This window comes from Anguilla anguilla, chromosome 17 (genome assembly GCF_013347855.1).
Source record: "Anguilla anguilla isolate fAngAng1 chromosome 17, fAngAng1.pri, whole genome shotgun sequence".
Taxonomy (NCBI): domain Eukaryota; kingdom Metazoa; phylum Chordata; class Actinopteri; order Anguilliformes; family Anguillidae; genus Anguilla; species Anguilla anguilla.
This window is the reverse complement of record NC_049217.1, coordinates 3,449,090-3,464,210: the sequence shown is the minus strand read 5'-3', so window position 1 is coordinate 3,464,210 and position 15,121 is coordinate 3,449,090. Positions and strand designations below refer to the sequence as shown.

Here is a 15,121-nt window from a genome sequence, read left to right as displayed (position 1 = left end):
TTTTTTCTCTGCACCGTTTCAGGGTTTTTTCTCCCCCCCCCGAGGAGTCTTGTTTACTTTAACTGCCTGCTTTTTTTTGGGGGGGGGGGTTCAGGCCCAGTTTTCTCTTCCTGTATGTTCGTGGCGCCGTCCCTGTAGGAAAGCGCAACCCGAACTAAAACTGAATTAAATTGACCGGAATGAAAAGCAAACGAACAAAAGAGAATTCTCTTTCCGGCGGTTTTTTTTTTGGGGCGTTTTCTCACGGCGGAATCTTACGGGGAGCCCTCGTGGAACCGGACCCGATCTCCGGGCTTCCGTGGGAGCCGGCCGCGGCGATCGGCGCTCGCCGTAAAAAACAAACCAGCCCCGCGCGCGTTCGCCGCAGGTCGAGGACACACGGCGCACGCACACGCGCGCGCGAGAAGCAGCCAATCGCAGAACGGCTCACCAAAAAAAACAAAAAAACAAAAAGCGTCTCAGCCCGTCAGCGTTCGGAGAGAGAGCCCGCGGAAGGAGGGGCGGGGGGGCCCAGGGGAGGAAGGATGAGGGACGGAGATAGAGAGGGAGGGAGGAAGGGCGGGGGGACTCACCGTGGCAAAGTCGTGGTGGCTGCACTCCTGGCCCTGGAAGCGGCAGTAGAGCATCATCTCGCCCAGGTCGTGGCCCACGCGCTCGGCGAACTCCCGCATGGCGAAGGGCTTGGGCCGGTAGCCCGTGAAGTTGGCGCGCTCGCCCAGGAACGCCAGCACGTGCGGCTCGGCCAGGTGGGCGTCGGGCACGCGCAGGTGCACGTCCAGCAGCGCCAGCAGCTCGCCGGCGTGGTAGAGGTCGTTGCGCGTCAGCCGCGGGAAGCGGTAGGGGTTGAGGTTGCACACGGTCACCGCCGGGAAGACCAGGCTGGCGGCGGCCGCCGCGCCCACGCTGGTCACGTGCGGGTAGGAGAAGAAGAGCGCCAGCCGCTCGGCGCTCTCCAGGCCCAGCAGCGCCAGGCAGGCCAGCAGGGCGGCGCCCCAGAGCAGGCGACGCGCGGTGAGGGGCCCGCGGACCAGGACGAAGCGCAGGCCGTGCAGCGTGCTGCGGCGGGCGAACAGCTCCCACGGCGACGGGCCCAGGCTGCTCCGCCCGCTGTCCTCGCTGCCGCTGCTCTCCTTCAGGTCCATCGCGGGCGCCGGCGCCGGCTCGGGCTCGGCCCCCCCCCCCCACGCCCCACGCCCCCCTACGCCGGCTCCGCCCCCCTCGAACCCGGGGGCGCTGGCCCAGCTGCTGCTGCTCTGCGGGGCGTGAGAGAGAGAGAGGAAGGGGGGAGGGAGAGGAAGGAGGACGTTAGTGATGAAGACCTCTGCCCGCTTGTTTCAGGGAGACGGGGAGCGAAGGACGAGAGAGAACGGCAAAGGGAACCCCCCCTCTACATCTCCTTTTCCTTGTGCATCAACTTCACCCCTTACCCCCCGATATCTGAGCCGCTTTTTCTCCTGTCTGCCTGTTTTTTCTCTCTCTGTCTCTTCCTCTGTCTCTCTACAACTCTTTCCTTCTCCACTTTGTGCGATGAAAAAATCAAAAAAACTGGAAGGGAGGATTAATCCAGCAAGAAAGAGAGTGCAGGTCAGTGCAATCAGCCAATCAAAGACACTTCTGTTCCTCACCCCCCCCCTCTTCAAAACACACACGGCTCTCTCTCCTGCACCCGCTCTCTCACTCTCTGTTTCTCTCTCTCTCTCCCGCTCTCTTACTCTCTGTTTCTCTCTCTCTCTCCCGCTCTCTTACTCTCTGTTTCTCTCTCTCTCTCTCCCGCTCTCTTACTCTCTGTTTCTCTCTCTCTCCCGCTCTCTTACTCTCCGTTTCTCTCTCTCCCCCGCTCTCGCTCTCGCTCTCTCTCTCTCTCCCGCTCTCTCTGTTTCTCTCTCTCTCCCGCTCTCGCTCTCCCTCTCTCTCTCCGGTTCGCTAATGACAAGTCTAAGTACCTCTCGTTCAAACTAGCGAAACGACATCAAGGCTGCTTCTGTGAGCGCGTGTGTGTGTGTGTAAGCGAGCGTGCGCGTGCGAGCGCGTGGGTGTGTGTGTGTGTGTGTGTTTGAAGAGGGAGGGGGGGCGTGGGGGATGCTCAGCGGCGGCAGTCCCGACTCCTCCCGCCCAGCGCCTCTCCGGCCGTCCGCGCTCGCCTGTCCGCTCCTCTCTCCCGCTCGTCCGCCAGAGCCGCCAACAACACTGGAGTGGGGCGAGAGACGGCGTGGAGAGAGAGAGAGAGAGAGAGAGCGAGAGGAAGAGAGAGAAAGAGAGAGAGAGAGAGAGAGCAAGCACCGAGATAGAGAGCAAGAAAGAGAGAGAGAGAGCAAGCACAGAGATGGAGGGAGAAAGAAGAGAGAGAACTGAGAGAGAGAGTGAATACAGAGAGAGAGCGAGAGAGACTGAGCGCACAGAGAGAGAGAGCGAGAGAGGGAGAGACAGAGAGAGAGCGAGAGAGCGAGAGAGGGAGAGAGGGAGAGACAGAGAGAGAGCACAGAGAGTAAGCCAGCGCACACTCACACTGCTCTACTCAGGAGTCTCCATCCGAATCCTCTCCAGTCGTTTCTCTCCGGCTCGCTCTCTCTCTCTCTCTCTCTCTCTCCCCGCCTTTCTCCCGAGCCCGTCGCTCGGATACCCCGGCTGGCGGCGCCGGGCGCTGACGCAGGACGCGGCGGGCTGCTGGGGACGGAGCGCCGGGGGGGGGCTGGGGGTGGGGGGGGGGGGGGGGAGAGGTGGGGGAAAGCGGAGGGGAGGAGGAGAAAGGGGGGAGAGAGAGCGGGAGAGAGAGGTGTCGCCGGCGTTAGCGCCGATGACAGGCGCCGGCACGCTCGCTCGTGCGCTGATGTCACGCGCGAGCGAATGGCGGGAGAGAGCGTGGGGTTCCCGGGACAGGACGGGGGTCGGCGCGGATCGACGTGCGGATACAGCCGGAGAGGAGGAAGACGAGGGACGAGGGGGGGGAAGGAGCACGGTTCTGTGCGTGTGTGTGTGTGTACAGGGATTCCATGAGAGAGAGAGAAAGAGAGAGAGAGAGAGAGAGAGAGAGAGAGAGAGAGAGAAAGAGAGAGAGTGGGGGGGGGCATTGAGTGATTCTACATACATTTTTCCTTCATATTTATCTCTAATGTATTACTTAATTACTGTTACTTTATTTCCTCAATTCATTCAGCAATGATTTGCCATTTTTTTATTGAATATCTAAATGAATCTGTACTTTGGTAATGGGAGATCTCTCATCACGCCAATAGAGCAATTTCAATTGGAATATTTGTGAATTTGAGAAAGGAAAAGAGGGGAAACAGAGAAAGAAAGAAAGAGAGAGGGAAAGAGCAACAGATGAAGAGAGTTGGGATACATGTTAGGAGATAGAGAGAGAGGAAGATGGGAGCTGAGAGCTTCCTCAGTGTCCCCCTCCCTCCTGCTCAAAAGCTGCCTTAATGCCGCACACAACCAGGCCCCCAAACACTCTCCCACACAAGTACACAACACTCTCATACGCCTACACAAACCCTTTACACTTCCCAAACACAACCACACCCCCAAACACTCTCCCACACACGTACGCTACACTCTCATACTCCTACTCCCACCTACACAAACCCTTTACACATCCCATACACAACCACGCCCCCAAACACTCTCATACTCCTACTCCCACCTACACAAACCCTTTACACTTCCCACACACAACCACACCCCCAAACACTCTCCCACACAAGTACATGACACTCTCATACTCCTACACAAACCCTTTACACTTCCCACACACAACCACACCCCCAAACACTCTCCTACACAAGTACGCTACACTCTCATACTCCTACTCCCACCTACACAAACCCTTTACACTTCCCACACACAACCACACCCCCAAACACTCTCCCACACAAGTACACTACACTCTCATACTCCTACTCCCACCTACACAAACCCTTTACACTTCCCACACACAACCACGCCCCCAAACACTCTCCCACACAAGTACATTACACTCTCATACTCCTACTCCCACCTACACAAACCCTTTACACTTCCCACACACAACCACGCCCCCAAACACTCTCCCACACAAGTACATGACACTCTCATACTCCTACTCCCACCTACACAAACCCTTTACACTTCCCACACACAACCACGCCCCCAAACACTCTCCCACACAAGTACATGACACTCTCATAGTCCTACTCCCACCTACACAAACCCTTTACACTTCCCACACACAACCACGCCCCCAAACACTCTCCTACACAAGTACATGACACTCTCATACTCCTACTCCCACCTACACAAACCCTTTACACTTCCCACACACAACCACGCCCCCAAACACTCTCCCACACAAGTACATGACACTCTCATACTCCTACTCCCACCTACACAAACCCTTTACACTTCCCACACACAACCACACTCCCAAACACTCTCCCACACAAGTACATGACACTCTCATACTCCTACTCCCACCTACACAAACCCTTTACACTTCCCACACACAACCACGCCCCCAAACACTCTCCCACACAAGTACATGACACTCTCATAGTCCTACTCCCACCTACACAAACCCTTTACACTTCCCACACACAACCACGCCCCCAAACACTCTCCTACACAAGTACATGACACTCTCATACTCCTACTCCCACCTACACAAACCCTTTACACTTCCCACACACAACCACGCCCCCAAACACTCTCCTACACAAGTACACTACACTCTCATACTCCTACTCCCACCTACACAAACCCTTTACACTTCCCACACACAACCACGCCCCCAAACACTCTCCTACACAAGTACATGACACTCTCATACTCCTACTCCCACCTACACAAACCCTTTACACTTCCCACACACAACCACGCCTCCAAACATTCTCCCACACAAGTACACTACACTCTCATACTCCTACTCCCACCTACACAAACCCTTTACACTTCCCACACACAACCACGCCCCCAAACACTCTCCTACACAAGTACACTACACTCTCATACTCCTACTCCCACCTACACAAACCCTTTACACTTCCCACACACAACCACGCCCCCAAACACTCTCCTACACAAGTACACTACACTCTCATACTCCTACTCCCACCTACACAAACCCTTTACACTTCCCACACACAACCACGCCCCCAAACACTCTCCTACACAAGTACACTACACTCTCATACTCCTACTCCCACCTACACAAACCCTTTACACTTCCCACACACAACCACGCCCCCAAACACTCTCCTACACAAGTATACTACACTCTCATACTCCTACTCACACCTACACAAACCCTTTACACTTCCCACACACAACCACGCCCCCAAACACTCTCCCACACAAGTACATGACACTCTCATACTCCAACACTAGTAGCCCACAACCACTTGCTCCACCCACACCCACACAAACCCTTTACTCTCCCACATACTCGTGCAACAGTATTCCACTTACACCCACATGCTCATTTTATCCCCCACCCACTCTACACCTGCACCAGTACCCCACACGCACATTCACACCCTCACTCCAAAACCCACACACATGCTCATCCACACTTCCACGCACATAACAGGCTGGTGTGATTCTCTCAGCATATGCTAATGAACTCTACTGATATACTATTATTAAGATATGATTAAAACTCTCTGAACTAGGAACAAAATCATGAGTCAACTGATCCAGCTAAACCACCCTGGATTCTTCCGATATCAAATGATTAAATTTCAAATTCGAATTCAAACAGTGTAGCACTTGGTTAGTATTGAAGAAATGCATCTCTCACACACACACACACCTGGTTGGCTGCCCGAGCTCTTCTTGAATTTTGTATTCTTCAGGTCATCACTGTAACCAATGAAAATAGGTTCTCATTTGACTTCCTTGGTTAAAATAAAGGTAAACGTTGTACATGGAGGAATCATTCTTCTCATTCTCCATGAAGATGGAACACCGCACAGGTCCTGCCAGAACCTTCCTTTCCTTTGGACTGATTAAACCGTAATAAACATGTAATCCATTTTCGCATCCTTAACAGTCAGTCCGCATGGAAATTTTTTGCAGCTTTTTCTTCATTTGATCTCACAAATGTTTTAGATCCCTATGCCCATATTGATGATCTGGTTCTGTCTTTTAATGATTTTTGCCTTTTCATTTAAAATGGTGTTGCCAGTTGCTCCTTTGAAGTTAAGAAAGACCCCTGCTGTCAACCCATCCCCTTGGATTAATTAGGATATTTGCCGCTTTAAACATGAATGCCAGAAGGGGGAAGGGTTCAGGAAATCCACTAAACTTAAATGTTCATTAATTATACCCGAAAGATCATCTTGGTTACATGTAATGTGTTTAAGGATGAAAGCGTCGCATGCCTTTCTAACCTTTTCTCGTCCAGCAAAGGCAAGCCTGGAGGTTTATTCAACACCATTAACAGAGTTGTGACCTCTTCGTAATCGACAGTGCTGGACTTCCCAGTATTGAATGAGACAAATTTCTTTCCTTTTTTGTTGACAAAGCTGGAGACAATAAGGCCGTGGCTATTCCCTCCACTACCACCCCCTCCGATAATCATCCACTCCAGCCTGTAGTTCTGGACCGCTTCTTACCCGTCACTTTCCATGATCTCCCTAGATGTGTTCCTCATCTAGTCCCCTGGATATCCAGCCCACTTCTCCTCTCAAACGTGTCGAATTGCATCGGTCCTCGGTTAGTGTCTGTCATTAACAATTCCCTTGCATCTGGCTGTGCCCCAGCTTACTTTCAACAGGCTGTAGTTCTATTTTTTCTTAAGAAAACAAATTAGGATCCAACCCTTCCAAAGAACTACAGGCCCATTTCTAAATTGGAATTCTTTTTTTTTTTTTAAGTATTTGAGGAGGTGGTTGCTGAACAATTACTGCATGTTCTGGAAGCATGTGACATTTTCTGATAAATTCCAGTCTGCCTTCAGTCAGAAGCTCTGCACTGAATCAGCGCTCCTCGGGGACTCAAAGTGGTGTTTTGATGTGTGCAGATGCTGGGGAGGGCACAGTTTTGATGCTGCTTGGAACTTAGCGCAGCTTTTGACATTATTGATCATAGCGTTTTCATCGGGGCTCAGGCTGCGGATGGGAATTGCAGGTTTCATCTTATCTCTGATAGGAGCTTCTCGGTCTCTGTAGGCGGGCATTTGTCATCATCTGCTTCCCCTTTATGTGGTGTCCCACAGGGCTCAATTCTTGGGCCCATCTGGTTCGTTATTTATATGCTCCCTCTCGGTCAGATTATTAAAAGCTTCAAATATGTCTCATACCATTGTTATGTACACAATACTCAACTGTACTTTACTTTCAAACCTAATCAGCTAGAAAGGGTGGTAGAGTTGCAAGTCTTCTGAGGTGTCATTAAGGGTTGGATGGTTAATTTCCTCCAGCTAAATTGTGATAAAACTGAAATTGTTACAAGCCCTGATAACATGACATGCACGGTACATTTGATACACTTACGCAAGAACACGTTAAAGGAATTTAAGAGTCATGTTTGACCAGTACATGAGATCAACATGTAAAGCCATGTAATGACCCGTTCTTGTTTTTTTTCATCCTAGAAATATTTCTATATGGTTTGTGGTCTCACATTTTCATCTTAGAAATATAAGAATCCCTACTTGATTATTGTAACTCTCTTTTCACCTGCCTCAAAAACTGCAGTTAGTTCAAAATGCTGCGGCAATCAAGACTTCTCAGCAGGACTACCCATGAGCTCTCATTGCTCCTACTCTGAACTCTCTGCTCTGGCTGCCAGTGAAATATAGGCATTCTATGGTCTAGCTCCCTCTTATATTTCTGAACTCCTGTTCCCTCATCTCACGGTAGGACTTTATTTGACCAGGGTTTACTGGCCATACTGAGGACTAAATTTAAAACAAGGGGTGATCAAGCTGTTGCCATTGTGGCTTCTAGGATTCAACAGTCTTCCTTTGGACATTAGATTTCTAAATGCTGTGGGCTGTTTTCAGCTATGCTTGAAAACCAAACGGGCATTTCATGGATGCCATTGTGCTTTTGTTTTTGTTTTTTTTTTTTTGTTTTTTTTTGTGTTTGAATGTGTTTATGTGAATTATTTTTAATGATACGTGAAGCACTTTGCAGCGCTTGCTTTGGAAAGGTGCTATATAGATGAAAATTCATTCATTTGTTCAAAAAATTCATCCCGGAATCAAACAGCCTAGTGACAAAGGGCATTTCACTACCATGCCCAGGACAAACAGACACTGGGGAGCGTTGCCTTAAAACAGGTGCTCATCTCTGTTCCTGTAGACCGGTGTGGACGCTGTGTTTATGGACCAACTAATTACTTAAATTTGTAAACTGCAATACAGAACAGTAAACCAACCATGTTTATGAAAGAAATCTGCACAGCTCATAATTTCATCACAAATGCCCGGTCCAACATAAGACTGGGCTGCTTAAATAATTGCGTAGAGGCTGGCATGAAATCCCCAAACAGATTGGCCCTCCGTGTGCCCTCCTCCCTCAAAAAGGGTGTGCCAATGGGGTGCTTTTAGCCTTCGAATGCAAACCCCCCTCCCCCCCCACCCCCCCTCCCCCCCCTCCCCTGCCCTCCGCTGGCCAACAGTGGATTGCACAGTCTGTTCTCAGTGTGGCAGTTAAAGGATGATAAAAGACTGAAAGCCAGCGCAGCCCATTGCTTTTAAAATGGATGGTTCCTCCTCTCCGCGCCTCGCAAACAGCAACGACTGTAAATAGAGGCATTTACAGGCAATTCCCCTCCAATTAGCCTTAGAGACGCTGACGCGGAGAGAGAGGGAGATGGGAAAAGGCATGTAGTGGTTTCCCGAAGACCGCCACCGCACACTGAGGACAGGAATCTTACGCAACACACTCATTTATACCTCGTCTTTCCAAAGATTCTAAACATGTTTATGAATATAGCATCTTTTCTATGAATACATCATCTTTATACAGTACATGACAGTACGCATCATCTTGATTTTGAAGATGTCCTACTCAAAGGGTATTCTACAGTAACAGTTAATGCATTCAAAGAGTCAATGGACCAGTGCTTTAAATGAGCAGCACTCAAGGTTTTTTGATTAAATGAACAATTGCTCATTATATGTGCCCTTTTGTGTTGATAAGTCAATTAAACGGGTCTACGGGATCTAGATAGACGGTAGCCAGTTGAAGTACTCAAATCATTTTGTTCAACTAAAGCAAATATTTGTTTTAATATGCAAGCATTGATCCCTCACAAAAAAGCTGTTATTATTTGAAAGTAATACAGACAAATGCCATTTTTTTATTCCAAAGTTTTAAATATACATGGATTAAAATGTCTGTTTTAAATAAAATAAAAGAAAAACAGCGGTACAACTCAGTGGTGCCCAAACAATTAATGAGTGAAATTACATGATTCCAAATGATGAGCAAAGTTTAACAAGGACTCCTTTAAATTTTCGTGCTAACCTTAATTAACCTAGGATAATAAAGTAGCTCAATTATATTACATTTTTGATCATTGAAGATTAAAGTATTACATGTACTTCATAATCATTTAAATATTTACATTCATAGTTTTACTTTTTTGCCCCAAGAATTAGTACTCAAATAGTATCAATTACATACAAATGGTATCAATTTTTGAATAATAATTTTTCATGAATAATTATTTACTCATTTTAGTTTGTATAAATGATACAAAGCTCTCACTGAGAATATTTGAAAGCGCACTTATTTTAGGATTGCTTACCACAGACGTTGGTTTTACTGCAGTGGATTTCAAACTCAGTCCTGGGGTACCATTGTGTACGCTGGCTTTCATTCCAACCACAAGTGCAATCCAAGAATTTAAACAAGCTGTTAATTTTTCTTACTTAGGTGGGTATTATGTCAGAAGTAATTACGCACACTATGATGAATGAAAGTCATGTTCTCACTGCACTTATTGTGCTTCAGTATATTGCAAACAATTACATAAAGAGGGGACAAATTTTTAACTGACCAAATTAAAGACTGAGGTGCATCAAGAGGCTCCTAATTAGGTTGTTGAACACATGTGTTTAAGCATAAGCACTGCAGGAGAGCCAGTGACCATTTTACACCCTACAGACCACACACAGTACTACAGGAGAGCCAGTGACCATTTTACACCCTACAGACCACACACAGTACTACAGGAGAGCCTTTGACTATTTTACACCCTACATGCCACACACAGTACTACAGGAGAGCCAGTGACTATTTTACACCCTACAGGCCACACACAGTACTACAGGAGAGCCAGTGACTATTATACACTCCACAGGCCGCACAGAACTACAGGAGAGCCAGTGGCTATTTTATTCTCTACAGCCCACACAGTACTACAGGAGAGCCAGCGGCTATTTTACACTCTACAGTCCACACCAAACTACAGGAGAACCAGTGGCTATTTTACACTCTACAGTCCACACACAACTACAGGAGAGCCAGTGCCTATTTTACACTCTACAGCCCACACAGAACTACAGGAGAGCCAGTGGCTATTTTACACTCTACAGCCCACACAGAACTACAGGAGAGCCAGTGGCTATTTTACACTCTACAGCCCACACAGAACTACAGGAGAGCCAGTGGCTATTTGTTTTCACACAGGCTACACAGCACCACAAGCATTCATTCAGGTCAGTCTGCTGATTACAAAGGAGTCCACAAGGCCCAGTCAGACTGAATGTGCCACTACAGGGCCAAAACTACACTCGAGACTTCCAGCTCAGTTCTCCGAAAAAATTATTTAAAACAGGAAGGTGAATTTCCCAACCTTTCCCCTCAAGGCACTTCTTAACATTTCTCAGCCCAATTCCTCTTCTAATTTTTTTTAGAAATTGTGGCATTTACAACATTCATCTGGGGCAGCGCATTAAAACTGAAAGTCAATGGAACCATGATCTTCCTGACTGATCCGAACGAGCATCGACTTAATTGGAAAAAGTTAAATTTGGCATTTTACAATTTTACTTCCATCGTTCAGTTATTACTTTGAGGAGGAATTACAGGAATTAATTCCGAAGTTATCCGCAGCAGTTCTGTGGCTCAGACGGAATAGCAAGTAGCATAATTGGTGGACCCTAAAGACAATCGCCACGATGGCAATATTTGATAATGAGAATGCAGAAAGTTCAGAGCAGAGCTGAATAAGGCAGTAACTGGCGAAAGGACAAGAAGGATTTGAAAAGGTCAGCCACCCATCTGGAGTTGCAGTTAACACCAGAGATGCTATTTTCCCCAAGTAATCACAAAATAGTGACTCTTAGGTGCTAAAGGTCTCAAACTGAGGCAGAGGATTTGGGTGTCACACATGCGTCAAAAACTCTGGCATTAACAGTCGATAGCACAAAAGTATGTTTCACAAAAATGCCAAATACTAGCAACCCTAGAGTAAGGGTGTCAAACTCCTGTAAGTCCTGGAGAGAGACAGCCTGAAGGTTTAAAACCAGTCCTGGAGGGCCGCAGTGTCGGCAGGTTTAACTCCAGTCCTGGAGGGCCGCAGTGTCTGCAGGTTTAACTCCAGTCCTGGAGGGCCGCAGTGTCTGCAGGTTTAACTCCACTCCTGGAGGGCCGCAGTGTCTGCAGGTTTAACTCCAGTCCTGGAGGACCGTAGTGCCTGCAGGTTTAACTCCAGTCCTGGAGGGCCGCAGTGTGTGCAGGTTTAACTCCAGTCCTGGAGGGCCGCAGTGTCTGCAGGTTTAACTCCAGTCCTGGAGGGCCGCAGTGTCTGCAGGTTTAACTCCAGTCCTGGAGGGCCGCAGTGTCTGCAGGTTTAACTCCAGTCCTGGAGGGCCGCAGTGTCTGCTGGTTTAACTCCAGTCCTGGAGGGTCAAAGTGTCTGCAGGTTTAACTCCAGTCCTGGAGGGCCACAGTGTGTGCAGGTCTAACTCCAGTCCTGGAGGGCCGCAGTGTCTGCAGGTTTAACTCCAGTCCTGGAGAGCCGCAGTGTCTACAGGTTTAACTCCAGTCCTGGAGGGCCGCAGTGTCTGCAGGTTTAACTCCAGTCCTGGAGGGCCGCAGTGTCTGCAGGTTTAACTCCAGTCCTGGAGGGCCGCAGTGTCTGCAGGTTTAACCCCAGTCCTGGAGGGCCGCAGCGTCTGCTGGTGAGTCATTACAGTCATTGATTGGCTTAAGAGTCCACGCTCCTTGTTCTCAAGGCTTTAACTGGCAGCTGACTGAAAAGAAACCATAGATGCTTGCAGACACTGCAGCCCTCCAGGAACCGGAGTTTGAAAGCCCCGTCCAAGAGACATTTAGGGTGTGAAAACGAGCATTAGCCCGGAGAACCACAGCCCTGGCAACGGGGGTCCCAGCTGATCCCGATTCACCAGACTCAACGTCTCTTCGGGGCACAACCTCGGCCCACGTCACCGTACCTCAACACCGCCAGCAAACGCAGTGCCGGCGCTCCGGGGGCGGGGCACGTCCCGGAGAGCGACGGTCGATCTCGCCGAACCGGGGGTCACGCGCGCGCGCGCGCGCAAAAGACCGGTGCTTCCCGCCCCGGCCCTCCGGCCTTCCGCCGCCGCCGCCGCCATCGCCGCCATCGCTTTGTGCTGCCGGGGGCAACCGCGGCGAGCAGGCGATCGATCTCCCCGGCGGTTTCTCCTCCTCCATAAATCCCGCTCTGTTCCCTTAACGACTTCATTAAGCGGAGCTCCGGCCGGCGCGGCGCGGCTAACGGCGGTACTTAGCGGGGATTACGAGCACTGGGGAGGGGGGCGGGGGGGGGCTCGGGCGAGAGGCCGGGCCGCGGGGTCGGGTCGAGGGTTCGACGCCGCCGGCCGCACGTCCACAAGAGCCCGCGGACTCTCCGACCGACGCCTCTTCCAGCTTTGCTTACGCAAGCCTCCCGAGTTAGCACGCTCCTTACTCGCGCTGCGCGGCGTCTTCCTTAAGCCGCGTAAATCATGGACGTTTCACAGCGGTTATTTACGGGTTAAATCAGGGCTGCCCAAACCCCGTTTCCGGAGTTCCACCGTCCTGTAGGCTTTCACTCCGCCCCTAATTTGGCACACCTGGTTCTACTAATTACTAATTAGCCGTCGAACAAAGGTGCGCTTTTTTAGAATTGGAGCGAAACCTTGACCTGGGTAGACGTCAAGGAACTGGGCAGGACAGCTCTGGATTAAATAGATATTTCGGAAGGGGGGGGGGGGGGGGGGGTTACATTTTCACCTATTGTTTGCTTGTTGGAATTGTCATATAAACTTGGGAGACGTATGGGGTTAGGCAAACTTGGGCAGATTGCCAGAAGTAATCGGCACCGCAAAAGGAATCCTACTTGTTGAATTTGCGCACGTTGATGTGAGAGAGATGGTTTACCCTGGAGGCTGCCTCCTTGAGCCCACCAGCCACTGGGAGGATTCTGACATCATTACAGCGAAGGTCATCGTTCGGATTGCTGCGGGGCGCCTGCACTTCACCCTGCCGAGCGAACCAACGGATAAAACCCTGCCGACCGCGGTTTCCATGGCGTCCGTGGGGGGGTGGGGGGGGTGGTGGGGTGCGAGGGACGGTCGCGTGTCTCTCCCGCCAAATCGCGCCCGCGATCCTCGGGTCTGGGGGGGGGGGGGGGCTCGTCGTTAAGCCCCTCGCCGGCGGACGGCGGAGTCTTGACATTTCGTCGAATGATGAATGAAATCGGGCGGATCCGCTCGCGCGGACGGACTGAGCGATTACGTTTTCGTAACTTCACAACGGGTTATTTAAAAAAGGAACGGGGAAGCGACGAGGCCTCGCCGGCGGGTAATCGCGGCCCGCGGGACGCAGGGAGCAGCGGGGGCCCGGGTAATTACGGGCGGCGCGGCGGCCTTCTGAAGAGCGGGAAGCGGTGGCGAAGCGGAGCAAGCAAGCCCCCCGACCGGACTTATCGCAGCACGCGGCACTGGAGCCGCTGCAGGAGAGCGAGTCCGCTTCACTGGGGGGGGGGAGCTGGTGGGGGCAGGGGGCCGGGGGGCAGATGCGACTTGGGATGATCACACGTGCCGGAGAGGGCCGGCTCTGCCCCCCCCCCCTGCTGGCCGAATGCAGACAGCGCAGGACGGGATGGGTATAAGGAGAGCTCTATGAGAGCACAACCAGGGTTTTTCTTTTTTTACATTACATTACATTACAGACATTTAGCAGACGCGAGATTTATCCAGAGCGACGTACAACAAGTGCATCAGTTCAAGGTGCAGAGGTGCAGAAAAACACACTAGAGTGAAGTAAAGATTGTAGTGCCAGAAGTGACCACATAGATCAGGACTCCAACCCTGTAGAGTAACCTGTTCAGCAAACAAACAAACAAACAAACAATCCTGCCAAGTACAAAACTAGCATTGAAATCACATTTGCCTAATCAGAATCAGACAAAAAAATCCTGCCAAATACAAAATTAACGAGATCGCATTAGCCTAACTAGGTACACTGAGGTAAACTAGAGGCTAGGGAGGGGTGGGGAGAGGTGCAGCCTGAAGAGATGAGTCTTTCGTCTGCGCTTGAAGGTAGTCAGATTCTCTGCTGTTCTGACCGCCACGGGAGTTTTTTTGGGGGGTTGGGGGGGTTCATTTGAATGCGGTGGCCGAGTCGGGTTCGGGACGGGCGCCCCCGGCTCGTGCGGCGCGGTGCGGTGTGGGGGGGGGTTCAGGACTCCCGTTCTTCAGGCTCTAATTGGGAGGAGTGCGGGGCGCCTGGAGGTCTCCGGGCAGGCCGGGCGTGTGCCGGCCAGGCGGGTCGGATTACATGCGCGCCAGAACGCCTGTTAGCCAAAATAAACCGCCACGCCGCCGCCACCACCACCACACTTACGCTACAAAACAACTTCGCTCACAAAATTCTGAAGAGAGAGAAAGACCAGAGAGAGAGGGAGAAGGAGGGAGGGAGAAGGACTGAGAAAAAGAGAGAGAGAGAGAGTATGTGTATGACTTGAACAGGCTATTCAAAAAGCCCATTACCATTCTAAACACGCTGTGACAATACACATACGATACAAAACAACCTTGCTCACAACACTCTGAAGAGAAAGACCAGAGAGAGAGAGGGAGGGAGGGATAAGGACTGAGAAAAACAGAGAGAGAGAGACTGTGAGTGAGAGAGTGAACAAGCTATTCAAAAAAGCCCATTAC

The 15,121-nt window shown here is 50.6% G+C and overlaps 1 protein-coding gene across 1 annotated transcript in view; it reads right to left on the bottom strand.

Annotated features, from left to right (window-relative positions):
• LOC118216712 (acid-sensing ion channel 2-like) overlaps positions 1 to 1,157 on the bottom strand; it is a 359,513-nt gene extending 358,356 nt beyond the window's left edge. The window contains exon 1 of the mRNA XM_035398129.1: positions 573 to 1,157. Within this exon, the coding sequence (XP_035254020.1) occupies positions 573 to 1,142 (570 nt within the window). The 5' untranslated portion in view covers positions 1,143 to 1,157. The remainder of the gene's footprint in view (positions 1 to 572) is intronic.
• Positions 1,158 to 15,121: the final 13,964 nt, after the last annotated feature.